The 17,821-nt window shown below is 39.1% G+C and overlaps 1 protein-coding gene and 1 long non-coding RNA gene across 2 annotated transcripts in view; one reads left to right on the forward strand and one right to left on the reverse strand.

The window, feature by feature from the left end:
- Positions 1–2,285: 2,285 nt before the first annotated feature.
- LOC147798273 (uncharacterized) lies at positions 2,286–17,325 on the reverse strand. Its single transcript, XR_015426294.1, has 3 exons — positions 17,188–17,325; positions 15,803–15,943; positions 2,286–4,316 (listed from the first exon to the last, which is right to left on the reverse strand). It is a non-coding gene; the product is annotated as an uncharacterized LOC147798273 (long non-coding RNA).
- The window catches only part of LOC110989533 (homeobox protein cut-like 1), a 47,341-nt gene continuing 35,243 nt past the window's right edge, over positions 5,724–17,821 (forward strand). Inside the window, exon 1 of the mRNA XM_022253996.2 lies at positions 5,724–5,900. Within this exon, the coding sequence (XP_022109688.2) occupies positions 5,835–5,900 (66 nt within the window). The 5' untranslated portion in view covers positions 5,724–5,834. The remainder of the gene's footprint in view (positions 5,901–17,821) is intronic.

Raw genomic sequence — 17,821 nt, forward strand, 5'->3', positions numbered from 1 at the left:
AATGGTATGGCCTCGACCATTTTATTTAAGGTAAGTCAGCATTTTAACTTTGTCCCCAGGTACTAGGTAGATCCTCCAGCAACACGCTAACAATACCAGTACTGCCAATATAGTCGGTTTTTACAAAGCAAAAACACAGAGCAAGAGAAAAAACGTGAAACGTGTACGAAATGTTGTATTTCAGTAAGATCAAAAGATACGTTGCATCTGAAAGTTTGTATCAGCGTTTACCTGCCTTAGTACCCAGACCAGCTACATATGTACAAAGTTATGATAAATTTGATCATGTGTTTTATTCCTCCATGATTTGATATAGCTATGTGTATATATGAATTCTGGTTAGGTCATGATATCTTCGTTTCAGTCTTGATAGCTTACCCAAAGAAACTTCGACAAAAGCTAAGATCAAAGAGCTACCTCCATGATTATACATACATGTATACGTACATATACATGTACATGTACAGGTACGTGTACAGCTTGCATTCGACCATCGTGTTCCAACTCTGAGTAAAGGTCTGGAAAAATTGCGATACGCTAGCTAATACCACTGAGACTACAAGTACATGTAAGCCCTTTCGTGTAGTTTTGACTCAGACAAAGCAGTGGTCTTTATTTTTGACATATTGGTGATGTACAGCCCAGGTTCTTCATTTACTGCATGTCATGACCACCCCAAGACAGTGGGCTGATTTATTACTTGTACTAGCTTTCAACTTAGGGGAAGTTCGCTCTGTGAAAGTGGTGCTTGTGCCGTTTTCATCGCAAACGAACGGAAAGCTGTCACAAGGCCAAATTAAATTTGATGGGCTAGTATCCAGATTTAATTTTGATTTATGATGCCCATGTGGAAATGAAATTGGATCGTTGTGCAGTATTATGCAGCTTGCATGCTCAGTAGTCAATCAGGAATCTGGATGTAACTTGATTGATGTAACTTCCGCCCAGTAACCATGAAGATGACAAACTAAAATCTCACACCAAATATTATTTTTGATTACCTGGCTTTTCCAGCCTAAATTGAGAGAACAATTAATGTAAAAGACAAACTCATAGCCTAAATAATGTGAGCCATCATTATGCTGTCAATTTTGAGCAGAGATGGCCAAATTGTTCACCCTTTCCTTCTCAAATGTGTCCCCTTTTCATGGTCACTGAGGAATTTTTTGAAGTGTTGTTTTGAAAACGCGTCACTATGAAGTTTGAACACTTCCTTGGTTCGAGAACCACATGGAGACAAATGCATGGGAATAATGCTCCGTGTAATAAAATGGTAACAATCACAATATGTCGAAACGAATTTGAAAAACGATACAACACTGACCCATTTAGACCCAGAGCTGTAGTATGCCGTGGCGTATCGGGGGGGGGGTCCCCCGACAGATTTGTTTTCACAAATCATACTTCATAGGGGAGTAGGAAAGAAAGTAATTGGTAAATTTATTTATCAAATGTCGGCACCAAGACCCTAAGAAAATAAAACAGTGATTTCTTTCCCCCCCCCCAATATCATTTTGAATGAGCTGCATCCGCATTCGCTTTTAAATCCCCGGGCCCCTCACCAAAAGCTGGATATAGCTGCTGTGGACTGTATATGGGGGGAGTAGAGCCTATGGAGGACGAAAAGTGCTTTTCTGCCATCAGAGTAGTAGAAAAGCAGATTTTATGTTCTGGTAACATGCAATTTCGACTTTTCTACTTTTCTGCCACCTCAAAAAGCCGAATGAACATTATTTAGTTGTGCATTTTTTTCTGTTTTTCTGCTTCTCTGCTTCAAAAAGGCAGATTTTACTCTGTCTTTGTTCGCTGACGGCCGAAAAGCGGCCGTCTGCTTTTCTCCTTTCTAACAGGCAGAAATGAGGATCGAATGTTTTGACAACAACCGGGAATTCTACTTTTTTATACCGGAAGAGCAATTTTACATAGGCGGCCGACAAGTGGCCATCTGGTTTTCTGCCTTCCAAGGGTCATGAATTGGGTCGTGAACCTCACGGTTATGACCATTTATTTTCTTGGGGATGGAAGACGTATAAGCCAATAATTACAGTCAAACCTATCTTTTGTAATGAAAGATTCACATGTTTTCCTTGGACCAAGCAAGCTTATGTGTCCATAGCTGTAAGCCGTATTTCCTTTGAGATGCTGTTTGCTCTCACAGGGACACTGATACTGTCGTATGAGATTGGTCCGCAGAAAGCGTGGCTAATTAAATACGTCTGCACTCCCCCCAGAACGGAAATGGTGATAACCTACAGGTTCATGACCCCCATTCACCGTCCGGCCCATTGGAGACACTGAAAAGCAGATCAGTGACCACTTTTCGACCGCCATCAAAAAGAGGAAAACAGACTACTTTTGAAGTAGCAGAAAAGTGGAAAATGGTCAATCTTCCTTTGAGGTTAAAAATAAGCTTTTCTACTATTCTGATAGCAGAAAAGCAGATGGCCGCTTTTCGTCCTCCATGAAGAGCAAACTTAAGACTTTACATTCTAACCAAATTAACTGTTCATTATGTGTGCAGGAGAGCATGCAATTAAGTATTACGTGTTAATTGCCCATGTGCACTGGCGTCTAATCCATCAATTTGGTTCCAATAATTGAGATACTCATGTCGCAACTTAACAGCTATAGCTCTTCACGGTTGCTGGCCAGTAACTTAAATAAACTGCCACAACCAACAGTGATGATAAATACCTGAACTTAAAAACATCAGGAAAAATACTCATGAGTTTCTCGGGTGTTCGAAACACACATCAAATCAAAGCCCATTTTAGGATTTTTCATTTTCTTTCAAGTTCAAATATTCATTTATTAATCGATGACTTTTGAAGATATTTTTCCCACGGAAAGTCATCCTTAAAAAGCAGTTGTGCAGCCCCTTGCGATTTTGAAATATCGATGCCTACAACTCTCGAAAAAAAGACCGTTTTCAGGCACAGATTTCTTCCAAATCTGAGTCACACACAAGCTGGTATACGTTTTCCTTTCCTAAACCTGTCTTTTCTACAAATATTCAAGTTCATGGGCCACAAAATGCTCTAATTTGTAGAGAATTTGAATGCATTTACCGGCCTGCACCCCCATGGACAATTCTTGTGGTCATAAATCTTTCGTGATTTAATGACCTTGTGTATAACTTGATTTACACATTGCAAAACGGAAACAAAATTGTTGAGTCAAAAAATAAAGGACGCCCTCGTCTCATTCACAACGCTCATTGAGCTCGCACCAACCTTCGCTCGTCGCCGCGCTCTGCGCCGGAACAGGGCCGCTGGGATGGTTTTTCACTCAGTGTACGTGATTGTTACTTTGTGCACGCCTTCCGACCTCGGGCTTATCACTTCCACTTTTCAGTTAGCGTTATTTTTAAGTTTTTGGTTAGCCAATGGCAATGCTACGGCACAGTGTATTGTGTCGGCATGATAAAAACATGGCCTTGGAACAATGGCGGTAATTTATCTTGTCACTAAATTTCATTGACTACGTGTCTTTTGGCGATATATTTCAAATCATTGGTTGTCTTGATCAATTTTGAAAGAACAAGTGAAGTGTAATGAGGATAATTTCAGCAATGCGGAAGAAAAACATTGAGTTGATAACCAACACTTGTGTACCGGATTGAGCCTGGTACCCCGTGTGCGTATTTCCTTGAGTCACTATAAAATTAAAAATCCGTGCAAGGCCATCAGCCGGCGTCCCAGAGCCCTGTTCGAGCGCTGGGTGACAAGCGAAGTACTAACTGGCACCAACGCATTCACTACGTGTATACTTCAGAACAGATAGAATAGGCATATGATTGCAGTGCCTGTACTCGATTGCAATGGTGAAATCAGTTTTATTTATCTAAAACTTAAAATTCGCTTTTATCGAATCTTTCACATTCCTGACGGTGATTTTCCATTCGACTGGTGATGATGTGTCGTTGTCATTTAGGCAATGAGGATGAGAATATGGTCACTTTCAGGTGCAACAGTTAGTATACGCCCCTTAAAGAACCACCTGCTGACATCTTTAAAAACCCTCAACATTAATGCAAGCTCATCATATCCAACTGGGCCCGCATGCGGCGTTACAATAAAAGTGAATTCGGCGGGGAAGTTAAAGTCAGTGAAGCAGCAATGACTTCTTCTTATATCCCATTTTTCTGCAATTTTATACTCTTCTGTAATGTATAAAAATTATTTCACATCCCTTTTCGTTAAATTAATTGAAAAGGGCAAGTTTTTAAAATAAAAAATTACCCATGCTTGGCTGGCCAACTGAGGGCGCTGTTGCTGCGATGTCATCAAGGGAAGACATGTTTCAATGACGTTGTCCTGTTCAAATTAATACAATGAAAGCATTTCTGAGAAAACTCTGTATGTTTCCTTATTTCTGTGTACTTATACTGAGGCTAGCACAAACCAATGCAACACTGAGCTACTCTTCCTGGGATGACACCACATTTGTTCTCATGAAGATGGAATACTTATTAGCATAAAAATAAAAAAGGCAGCAAAATACCCTTTAAACAGTGTAAAAAAAAAATTGAAACGAGGTCAATTGACATATAAAGGTGCATTTTGGAAGTTCGTATTTGAAACGAGGTCAATTGACATATAAAAGTGCATTTTGGAAGTTTGTATTTGAAAAATTGCATTGTAGCTACCCTTTAAGTTTGAGTAGGAGAACTTTGCGCTTTTTTGTCTCAAAATAAAAACCTTTTAGGAGTATGGAAAAAATTCAATAACACGACCTTTAATTGAGACAAATACACTACAAATCATGCAAACCAATTTTAAAATTATAGCTCTTAAGGTTAAAGTATCGTCAGTGGATACACACTTTTCCTGTGAAGCATGCACTCTGTTTCGAACAGGGGCATTTCACCATGCATATTGGGATAGATACGTCCAGGTACAGCGAGCTAAAATGTGCTGAAGACAGCCCTTAATTTGTACAAGTCTCGGGCAGATTCAACTACCAGGACCTTTTTGAACAAATGAACAAAAATGATACAAAATTGATGCCTGCATCGTTGCTTTCAATTTCCGTTTTTTTGTGGATTTTAGATACAATATTTTCATCGGATAAAAAAGTTGAATATTTAGTTGAAATTCATATAAACGAAATCCAAATTTCTGAAGACCTTCCCGACTACTAAGGTATTTAACGCACTGCCTTAAAGGGATAACGTCCCCCTGCGAACCGTGCCCCTCCGCATTTGCAATTTTGAAACAGCGATCACGGTCAATTTATGCTCAGTGCATGCCCTGTCGGGGAAAAAAGTTGCCAGCACCCCAGATGCGCCCCCCTCCGAAATTTCATCCTAGTATTGTACCATCTAGATTATATTGTGATATGCCCAGGGTAATTGCTTTTCCTTCCCAGAATTCATGATCTGGAGTTATTAGCATCAGCCTGGGATCAATCAAGGAGTAGTAGTGATGTTACAATAGCCAATTGCACACGCGTCGTACAAATTATAATAATTAATGATTGGGCACCGATTGCCCGATACAATGCAATACCGCAATATGAAAAAGAAGCAAATTACGTTCAACAAGAAAGATATCTTCAAAGTATCTAGAGTAATATTTAAAAAAGATTGTTTACTTTGCATTTTGTGTGACTCAATTTCACAAAATGCATAATGATTACTATTTTCTACGGATGATCAATTATCTTGCGTGACCCCTCCAATAAAAATGGTCGACGCCTGTTCTGCCTGTACAAGCGCCGGCAGCTCCTTTTCTGTGCATGATCTCAGCATACAGGCTTCGTATATCGTTCATCCAATGCATTTCGTGCACGAAATGTGCGAGTTTGATTTCTTTGTTCAGTGATCGATCAACATGGCTGCGGCCAACATCTCGTCGATGTTTCAGTACTGGAAAAACTTCGATTTACCGCTTTTGCAGGTAAGATTCTAGGTCAGCAATGACTGCATGGAAACCTCTTATCCTTCCAGAAAACTTTTAAGCAAACTTTGGGCATTTTTCGGGTATATCGAGCTATTTTTGGTCGGTAAGATTGACAAGTATCAGAAATTGATCGAACTGCTATTTTCTGGTTCAATATGGAGTGCACACAAGTGCGTGTGGAGAGATCGTTGTGCAGTATTAGGTACATGAAGGCGCTAGTACATGTATGTACATGTACGTACGCTACGTGGTTGGTGTAGTGCAGGCTCATTGGCGGTTGCGGGTAGTTCTTATAGACTACAAAAAGGACAGTTAATTTAGTAAGCAAAAATTGGCTAGCCAACAAAAAGGGAGCCCCTTAGATGTTATGCGAAGGGGTCTTGTTTGCGGCGAGATTTCTGTGTGACTCAAGATTGAGTGAGTGTAATTTTAAACGGGTGCGGTTGTCAGTGGTTGTGAGAGGTCGTCCAGCACAGGCTGGCAATGACTGATTACAGCTGCTGTCTGCTGCGTTCACAAGTTTGATACGCTAAAGGAGACGTCGAGACAGCCCTAGCCCAGGTAGAAAAAAGTTTCTATTAGAAAAAAGTTGAGTTGTGTGACTTTGTCATTTTGTGGTGATACAAACAGATAAAGTTAAATTTAGAAAGAATCACACTGGCAATGGCATGACTGGACCGCAAATTTTGAGTGTCCAATACATGTCTGTTATATGTATACCCCAAATATAGCATCAGCTGATCAGTCCCAGCTCCAGCTGGGAACTTGGGACTGGCCCAACTATAGTTGGGACCATCCCAACTATAGTGTCAAAATTGGGCCAGTCCAACTACAGCAAAATGGTTCATGCCAGAGTCATTTTGTTTGCATCAGCAACTCGTGCTTGCAGAAATGAGTTTTACATGTAGGCCTATAATGAAGTGGCATATTTTAGATAAATTACATGATGTACATGTATGCCAAGTGTGAGCTGTATAAACTCGGGGAAGGTTGAGAAATTTTCTACCTTTTGGCCAATAACAGTTGGGCCAGCCGAACCGCAGCCTATAGTTGGGGCGTAACAAAAACAAACAAGTTTACCGTACTTTCAAAAAATTGTTCCCCCCCCATTTAGTATTGAACCCCTTTTTGTAGCCCCCGAAATCATCATGCAACCCTTTTCATAAGTGTTTGGGATATTCAAAAATTGTGAATTTGTGATAGCGTGATACATGCACATGTGTTATGTACACTGTACATGTGCATGTACATCTACGTGGAATTATTGCTCCTACATGTAATTATGCTGCAGTGACAAACAAAGTTTTTGCTGTAATTTTACAAGATTGGCCAATTTTTGGGTTTGAAATTTAATTTTTGAAATTGACTTGTTTTACATTTTGAATTCACTTCTTTGAGAAAATCAGGAAAAGCCCTTCATTTTTGACAGCCAAAACAAAGATTGTTTATTAAGTTTGTCTTGCACAAAGTCTTGTACTGAGTGAATGATCAGTGTACGGGTACATGCATGGTCTACTTGTGTCTGCGGAATGATGATGAACAAGTGCTCATCCTCTCTTTAAAAAGTGCATTCTTCAATTGCCAAGAGTAGTCTAAATGTTGCTTGGAGGTTGCTGCTTTCAACAATAAAACACTGAGAATTCATTGAAAAAAATGTGAGCAGTGACACTGACAGTCAAGAGTTACGTGTACATACATGTACATAAAAATTGTACATGTACTTGTACATGTGTACATTGTCAGTGTGTTTTGTCTGCTAAATTCAAATTGTTATGTTTATAGCAATCAAATTTAACTCATTGTACCAGACTTTTATGCAAATTTAACCTGCAAAGTGCAAAACGCTTATTGCTTGGGCATGTTTAAAAGTTGCATGTACGAACACAGGGGTTTGTATTCACCATGCATAAAATAGTCATGTGAACAATGGTTTCATGAAAAGACTGCATCACTGAATATACTGATTCCCAAAATGTGATGTTACACACACGTACATGTACCATGGTGAGGCATACATGTACCCTCGGACCTCCTGGGTCATGTAAGTCTTGGTGGTTTCATGTTAGTCATGATGATGACAAAGTTGATTGTGTGAAGTGTGATTTTCATGGTTCAGTCAAATCCTCACGGTGAAATGTACATGTAGAAGAAGTGGCACATTTACATGTGCACATTCCAAATCCAAAACAACTTAAACTTTAGCAAATGCAGCTAAAAATCTTTGACCGTTACAGTACCGCACTGTACATGTGAGTTAAGTACATAAGAAATGTTTTCTCTATGCGAACACGCTGTAAATTCACTCCATTCATCAACGGCCTCGTGCATGATGGGTTTTGTGCTAACTACATGTACCTTTACATGTATTAAACAGTGCTGTGAATTACACCCTTCTCATGTGTAGTATGTTAGTTTGTTACCGGTACATGAGGATGTACATGTATGGAGTCTTTTTATGGGCGACGGTGGTCAATTACTTCCAGTACATGTACATGTAATGTACGTATGACACCTGTGTGTGGTTGATGTACATGTACATGTTTTTACATAGTTGGGCCCAAGTGTTAGGACAATTATTATCCAGTAACACATGTATACGTATGTACCTACATGTACATGTACATTGTACATGTACATGTATGCACATTGTATGACAGAGCACGTGCATTGTACTGTATGCACATGTACATGTACCTAATATGTAATTAACATGTTTGACATGGCTTCCCTTGTACATGTACAGGTAGATTATTGCCTCTATTGTACAACATACAGTGTACCGGTATGTACATGTTCATGTACAGGTAAATACACATGTGGGCACATGATGACTAGACCACACTGAAATCCAAAATGCCCATTTTGCAGTGAATTTTGTACTTATTACTGGACATTATATGTCCCTCAACCACTCCCTTTTTCCTTGATCGGGCTGTTTGCACATCAGCCCAGGAGGAAATTCAGTTATTAAGTCTTGGGGATGATTGATTAGGCTGCCTTGCTTTTTAATATGAGCAAGAGGAAAATAAATTAGACGGCAAGCCTAGGATTTTAATAACCAGACCAAAATCAGATTAGCCTTCCATTTCTTTTTGAGTGTGATCAGTTCTGGCATAGTCATTGTTTGGTGTCTGGCTAGGCATGATCATGATGAATGCCTTATAAAGTGATATGCTAGAATGGTTGCTGGGAATAAAAAGTAAATGTACATGTAGTTCAGTGCACACCATTTTTGCAAGTGAATTTGCATGCCATTTGTGATTTGTCATACTCATGTTGTTGAATTTAAAAATAAAAATTCCTAAACTGCATTCAACCATTTTATAGACGACTGGTAATTTTTTCAAAACTTAATTGAAAAACTGTTTTCTAAGTACATGTACATGTAATTTGTTAAATTCACTCAGTTCTTTGTAACCATCCATAACTATCCCAGGAACAAAATTCAAGTACTGGCATAAAGGAGCCTCATTGTTTTACTAACTGTCGGCTGGCGAATTCAAATCTTAGCAATTTCCTGTCTATCCATGCACTATGAGCAGGCCTTTGCAATAGAAGTCATCTAAACTTCATTTGCAGGGTTGCCTGGTCCCCAGTCATGCCAGTCTCATCGATAACGTTAATTTCCTCTTCATGGCCCAGCTACATGTAGGTAGACTTCTGCTTATACAAATAAGATGCTATTATTATGTGGTATTGATTCCTTAAGCATATCATCACTTTCTTTTTATTGATTTGGCTGTTTTAATCCCAATACTCAGCTCTGAGCAATTCTGAAAAAATTAATTAGAAAGATCATATTGTACACGTACGGCATACTGTTCTTGAATTACAGAAAATTTATTGAACTTTGTAAAATGGAAATTTGAAATGGTTTATTGGACTTACATGTAATGTACATATGCTGCATATACTGGTACTTCATGTACATGTACATGTATACTCGTACTGGTACCATACTGGTACATGTACATGTACATGTATCTGTTGTTACTTGCGTGTACATTTGTAAATGTATGTATGTACATGTAAGTTTCAGTTCTCTGTCTTTTCTCAATAGTTAGACTAGTCATTTATTCCACATGATGACATGTTTAGTTTACAGTTACAGGCTATCACTTTCATTTTTGGATGCTACACCTCACAGAGTTATTTGTAGATGTACTGGTACATATTTAGCATTTGCTTGTTATACCATTGTTATGGTACTGGTACGTAAACTGTAGTCTTGAAGTTTTTCATTTAGGTCTTTCTATAAATTCAGGGTCCGTTTTTGTGTCCCTCTTACACCTGACCTGTGTAATTACCGGTACATGTACCCATGTTTACATGTACCTGTACATCCTCCATCCATAACCGTAGAATCATAACCCAGTCCGACGTACATACACCACACAATATGCATGTACATGTATGTACATGTATATACGAGTGCCGATGAGGTCAACATCAGGGTTCTTGCCAAGGGGTTCAACCATAGTTTCAGCGTGTTGCGGGACACCCGGCTGCATGAGTTGCTCTATTTCTGATACTCTTGTTCAGAGCGACACCTTTTAATTTCGGAGTGAACTCTGTTTTAGGTTTCATTTACGTTGCCGCAAAAACAGCAAAAAGTACAGTTGAGCCCAAGATGTGGTTTATAAAGCAGCCCTGGTGTCTGTATACAGTGCAACACCAATGTACATGTACCGGTATGTTAAGATCAGGAACCAACCAGCACTAACTTGCACCACTACCCCATGCAGAGTGTGTGTGTTAACGTGATATGTGTGCAGTAAATGTACATGTACAGCGCACACGGTAAGCTTTAAATTCATTATGTGATTTGTGCTACCATTTATGCCTTTCCAGACTGAATTTTGAGTACATTATCATTGCTTATTTTTTAAGCATGCTAAAAATTGTTCTAGTACATTTTGTATGTAGTTTTTAACCTGTCTTAAGTCTCAAAGGGCGACTGTATGGTGAAAATATGATTGCATTTGCAAAACTTTCGTTGCATTTACAACTGATTTAGGCGCTATTTAAAGTGTTTATTGGTACCATTTATGTTATTCCCTTCAATTTAAAATTACCTTCAAGGGGTCATTCGTGTGCATTCACCTTTTAGTCATCTTCCTCAAGCAGCCTTTTCTCAAGGTTCTTGTGTGGCTCTTGTAAAGTTCCATAACAAGTGCATTTTAACACCTTGCTGGCACTTTAGTGCGGTAACCTTAGCCAGGGAGTTGGTCCATGAATGATTGAATACAGGCACGAATATGCTGGCAACACAAGCATGACAAGCAACAAAAACCTGTGTGCACTTCTTTACAGAAGATTGGAAAATAATTTTTGTCCGAGAGTTGTCACCTAGAGTATCCTGTGCAGTTTGGTTGCTGTGGCACAGGCATATTTTCTGCGTGGATGATTGTCCTCAAGGGAGCTCTTTAATGCTAGGACTAGGCAAGCAACGAGAATAAATGATTGTGTTCACTGAGCAACATGATCATTAAAAATCACTATATTGGTAATTGTCAGTTCTGAGAGTCTGAATGTAGAAGAAAAAAAGATAACAATAAAGCCTGTTCTGTCCCCCAGTGCATGCACTTACATGTAATGATGCATTGGTACTGGTAAATGAACAGTCATTTTAATCAGAAGTTATTGTTATTTAAATATCGTAAGTAACATATTTTCAAGACATTCAGTTTCACTGTATTTGATGAGTGAATACATGTAATTTGTTTACAGTATACATGTACATGTATACACATGGTACATGTATATGTAACACATTCAAAAATTTTACATGTACCAGTACATGTTGGCCTACAAGATGTTGTACTTAAAAAATGACAGTGACAGCTACATGTACCAGTGCATACTGAACAGACCTACTCGTACATGCACATTGTACATGGATCCTGATACGTACATGTACATTGTACTTCTATGATTTGATATGTACCGGTATCAAGTTACTGTACATGTAAATGTACACATAATGTACATGTGCAGGTGCGGTACATTCATTTTGTTTCATTTCCAAAATTTTTTTTGTAAATAAATACAATGTAGTACATGTACAGTGTACTATACCTTGCATTATGCAAGTTCATTTTCCACATAAAACGTTAACTGTGTATCATGTGCAGCTTTTCACGACATTTCTAAGAATTCAGAAAAGAATAGCCAGTTACAATGTACACGTACATGTAGCTTTAATGGTGATGTGGATGAGTTTCAATTCAATTCTACTGCAAATTATAGGCCTACATGTACGTACAATATCATCATAGTGCTTGTAACAGGGACATCAAATCAACCTCCATTCACCATGTTCACCTGTGCTGATCTTAACAAGCATGTACATGTACAGTACGTTGATATCTTATGAGTCAGAAAGTTAAAACAAGTTAAAAGAAACAAATATACAGTTGAACTTCATTAATAAGAGGTCCTCTGGACTTGGTAAATTACCGTGTTATAACAGGAACCTTGTACTATCAAGAATAAAACAATGAAAACAAAGGATTGGGACCAAAAATGTCCTTGTTAAAAGCAGAATCTTGTATTAACAGTGCTGTTATTAACCAGGTTTGACTGTATCCAATGATTTTGTTCACCAATGTTACCATCCACCAATTTTAAGCCATCCTTTTAGTCATGCTGTGGTTTGTGCCTCTGGGAGTTAATGCTTTATCAACCATTTTAGGACCTGCCACCTGGTGGGCCAAGACCAATAGCAACTTGGCTAAACTGTCCTCATGTCATGCATGTACATGTACATGAACACTGCACTGCCTTAAATTGTGTTTTAAAAGGGAGAACTACATGTACATGTACATGTATGTAAATTGTATCAGCTGAATTTGAAGTTGAGTTTACATTGTACTTACTGGTACAGTGTATATGATATACACTGTACATGTACATACATGTAAGTACATGTTCATGGACCATACCATACTGTGTACATGTACTTGTATACTTTCAGTGTCACTGGATGTACATTTACATACAGCATATACATGTACATGTACATGTGCAATGTACATGTACATACATGTTCATGGACCATACCATATTGTGTACATGTAGTTGTATACTTTCAGTGTCACTGGATGTACATGTACATGTACATACATGTGCAGTGTATACATGTTCATGTATGGTTCCAAGAAGGGCTGCATATAATGGTACATGTACGTATGAATAAATGAGATGATTAATAATGCTTTTAAGTAATGAAGGCCAAGGAAGGTAAGTTTCAAAGTGGAATCTGTAAGAGTGTACTCATGTGGGCAGTGATGAATTGGTAGTCTTAAAATGCAACAAAGCTTGCTGAATTGAATTGTTCTTATTCTTCTCATGGATGCAGTGCCCATGTACAAATACATGTACATTTACATGTGCCAATACCATGAATACATGTATGTATATTGTTGTACATTACTTACTGGTACCCTGTAGTTCATAAAGGTATCAGTTATTGATGAGTACATGTAATTCCACCATTTATTGAACTTCATACATGTGTAGTAAAGTTTGTTTTTTCTTACCAGTATGGGTGTGCTCATTGTACATGTAACTTCCCACAGGCCACAACTACTGTACAATGTACACATGTACATGATGTGTACCTGGTAGAGGTGTGTGCACAGGTACTTTGTACCACAGTAGAGGACAGGTACATGTACATTGTACCACAGTAGAGGACAGGTACATTGTACATGTACCACAGTAGAGGACAGGTACGTTGTACCACAGTAGAGGACAGGTACATTGTACCACAGTAGAGGACAGGTACATTGTACCACAGTAGAGGACAGGTACATTGTACCACGGTAGAGGACAGGTACATTGTACCACGGTAGAGGACAGGTACATGTACATTGTACCACAGTAGAGGACAGGTACATTGTACCACAGTAGAGGACAGGTACGTTGTACCACAGTAGAGGACAGGTACGTTGTACCACAGTAGAGGACAGGTACGTTGTACCACAGTAGAGGACAGGTACATGTACATTGTACCACAGTAGAAGACAGGTACATTGTACCACAGTAGAGGACAGGTACATGTACATGTACATTGTACCACAGTAGAGGACAGGTACATTGTACCACAGTAGAGGATGTACCACAGTAGAGGATAGGTACATGTACATTGTACCACAGTAGAGGATAGGTACATGTACATTGTACCACAGTAGAGGATAGGTACATGTACATTGTACCACAGTAGAGGACAGGTACATTGTACCACAGCAGAGGAGTGTAGGTTGTCACTGGAGATTTAAAGGTTATTTCATACATGTACTACGGTACATGCAGTGTACATGAACATGTACACGTGCAGTTGTACATGTACACTGTACAGTGTGTACATGTACACACATGTGTAAATAGCTAGTATTGCTTCACTGCACTTGCTAGTAAAAACACATCAGTAGTTTGACTTGCACAACCAAAGTCAGGCTTCATTTGGTCATCAAATGCCATCTGCAAGAGACTTGGCGAGGAAAACAAACCAGCTCTGAAGAAAGGAAGGGAGGCAGAGGCTTTTCTCCCAGTCTACTGACCAAAAAAAAAAAAAGGAGAGATAAATAAAGTCCAAGGAACTTGCATTGAACGGGTGCGGTGCATTTGTCATATTGATTGGAGCGGTGCCATCACATCAATTACGTCCATCCATTAACCTTTCAATATCGCCTCGGTCTCGTGCAGTATTGATTCGTCAGGATGCCATTTCTTTTTCTACTGGCCGCGACCAACCATTCAATGATTGAATGGTGCACGCACTACCCCAACTTCCCCCCTGGGCATCGCAGGGACCTCAGAGTCATAATAATCACTGAGTTTCCTGTTTTTTCTTATCCCTTCTCCATACAGTTGGCCGTTTGTGACCCATTTTTAGATAATGGCTATCTTCTGTGCTTTCATCAGGGACGTTCCATCCATTTAAGTTCACGATATGGCCTGTATTAAGTGTCTAAATGAGAGCATTAAAAAATATGTGTGACTGCAGCATCAGTTACAGCATCCTTTGAATGCCAATTTATAAGCTCAGCCCATTCTTTCAAGGTCATTGTTACTGTAGTACATGTTCACATGTACATGTAGCTGTTGTACTGTTAAATGGTTTGTCTAGCTGTACAGTATGTACTGTACATTACAAAGTGCTTTTCAGGGGCGCATATTTAATGAAAGGAAAGTGCACTTCCACCTTAAGGAGTTGAAAGCAAACATGGTTGAATAATACATGTACTGTACATACATACATGTACATGTACCACACTGGTGTGCTGTGGTTTACAAATTGATTGATACATATAATAATCAATGCGAGGGTACAAAAATTCTTGTTATTTTTATAAAACACTACCTACCTACCTACTGTATTGTCAACACCCTCAAATCTGCAAAATTCTAAACCTTGTTGACAACAGATTTAGAAATGCACTCGTATAGTACAGCCAGTGTGCTTAAGATAATGATGCTTGTAACTTACATGTATCAATGGTACAAGTAGCAATACACGTACTGGTAGTATTATTTTTACCTGAAAATTTTGACTATCCAAAAAGGCAAGATATGCCACCTGTGGTGGCAGAGTTATGTAAAAAACAAATGAGGGATTAGCATGTTTAAATATCAGTTATAGTGAAGTCCAGGCATGCTACATGTACATGTAGATGTTGTACATGTAGATGTAATCAGTTATGACCAGATTGCATTTACACTTGCGTTTAATAACCAAAAAGTGGTTAAGTTTTGAGAAAATACAATTCAACATCAATAAACAATATGAACTTCAATAAACATGGTAAATTTAAAACAACTGCATTGAAGGTAAGGGAAGTGTTTAGCATCAGAGGTTAGTGGAAAACCCAAGAAACAGTGTACTGGGTACTTACAAGTACATAAAGTGCAAGAATGCCAGGGAAAACCCATGGAATTGCCTGTAGTTAGAGCTGGAGAACCCATCCACTTGTTGGCACTGGTCCAATGCAAACAGGGATGACAAAGTTGGAAGGGGGGTGTACCGGTACTAGTACCTGTTTTTAATAATCAGCTTCATTAACATTGAACCAAACAGAGCAAATAATGATGAACTTGACCACTTATTTCTCCCAACCTTTGTAGCTTTTGACCACTTTATAGACTGATTCGGTAACAAAAATCAGGAGCCATTACTGCAATGTCCCTATGCTCATGTTTAAATGAGATGCGCATGGAAATGCTTCCTCAGCCAGTGGGAGCGCACTGCTAGCCAAAATCATGCATGTATCAAGCTAAGGAATATGCGCCTGAATGACTGGGACACCTCAAGTAATGGTGTCGGTGAATCGGTCTATAGAGTCCTGTTTGCCACAGCCCCTGTCCTTTGAGCTTGGTATCCATATGTAACAGTCCGACAGGCAATTGTCACATGGAGGACCAACATGACCAAACACGTACATGTACATGTACACTGGTGTTTTGGCTGTGTTCAGATACATACATGTACATCACGTACCAGTAATGTGGTATGGGGGTTATGGCTTATGATTACATGTACAGGGTACATGTAGATAGAACTAAACAAAATTGAACAATCAGGAGGAACAAAATACCATGTACATGTACATTGTACACATATATGCACGCCCATGTACTGTATGTGTCGGTACATACATGTACATGTACAATGTACATGTTGTTGTTTGGAATCTTTTGTGTACATCCCACTCCAATTATTTTATTTGTTCATGAGTCATTGGTCTTGTACAACTTTAGAAAGAAACACATTTAGGAAAAGTGATTGACGACATGTAAGGGGATAAATACGTGCTTGGCACACGTAGTGGGTTCTGTGTGGCTGCTGCACTCACAGACTCTTGACCAATAGGAATGGATTAAACTGTCATATCCGGGTGTTGGCACGTTTACGCAGCGGGCATTATCAAATCGCAGCGGGCATTACATTTGTTTATACATACACATAAACTTGCTGTACATGTACATTGTTGAATAGACAAACTGTCTAAGGTACATACATATTATATATAAATCATAAATACATTTTTTGTCTAGCTGGATTTGCAAAGCATTCATTGACATTTTTGTCAACATGTAAAAATAATAAATGAGTGGTGATAAGAGCTGAATGTTCTATTTCCTGATGTGAAAATTAGAACATTCAATTGGTCACTGAATAAAATTATTCTTAATAATCCAGCATACAAGTCATGCTTCATTAAAGAATGCAACACATTTACTGGTGTGCCAAGAAGATTGTTACCAATTTACATGTACTTACTATTGTAGCCATTATACCTGTACACTGTTCATGTATACGTGTAGCTACACAGATGAATGCTTTTATAACTGAGTTGAAGACTCAGTTCTATTTCCTACTTCACCATAAACCAATAACTTGGGAACATCAGGCTCCTCATAAAAACAACACCGATCAATATCTCATCAGTTTTCCTTTTCCCTCACTGTCTCCTGATGCTATCCCATGAGATTGTCCCAACGTGTCGAAGCAGGTGCAGATTCAGCTAGGGAAATTTTATAGGTGACGTGTTCCGATAATTGAGAGAGCCAGACCAGGACCCGGGCTGTACGTGTATGTAGTTGCAGAGCAGGATTTTTCAGCTGCCGTTGGCTGCCGCAGGGGCCCTTCGGCCTGCCCTCTGCTTCATCGGAAAAGATGCTTTCAATTTCTGTGAGGGTATTGAATCTATTGATCAGGGGGATCGATAGTACCTGACAGGCAGAAGAAACTGAGAGACGTTTGCTTTGGCAGGGTTTTCAGTTTTGGCCTGCAAGCCGACTTGCCTGGTGTGTTATTGATTGAAACCCTGTCCCTTGCTAGGATTGGGAAATTGAACCAGGAGCTACATGTAGAGCATGTTGATTGTTAGATTGAACTTGCTGCTGTGCTGAGT

Source organism: Acanthaster planci, linkage group LG09 (assembly GCF_054643075.1).
Source record: "Acanthaster planci isolate LZ-2023a linkage group LG09, COTS_SCS, whole genome shotgun sequence".
NCBI lineage: Eukaryota > Metazoa > Echinodermata > Asteroidea > Valvatida > Acanthasteridae > Acanthaster > Acanthaster planci.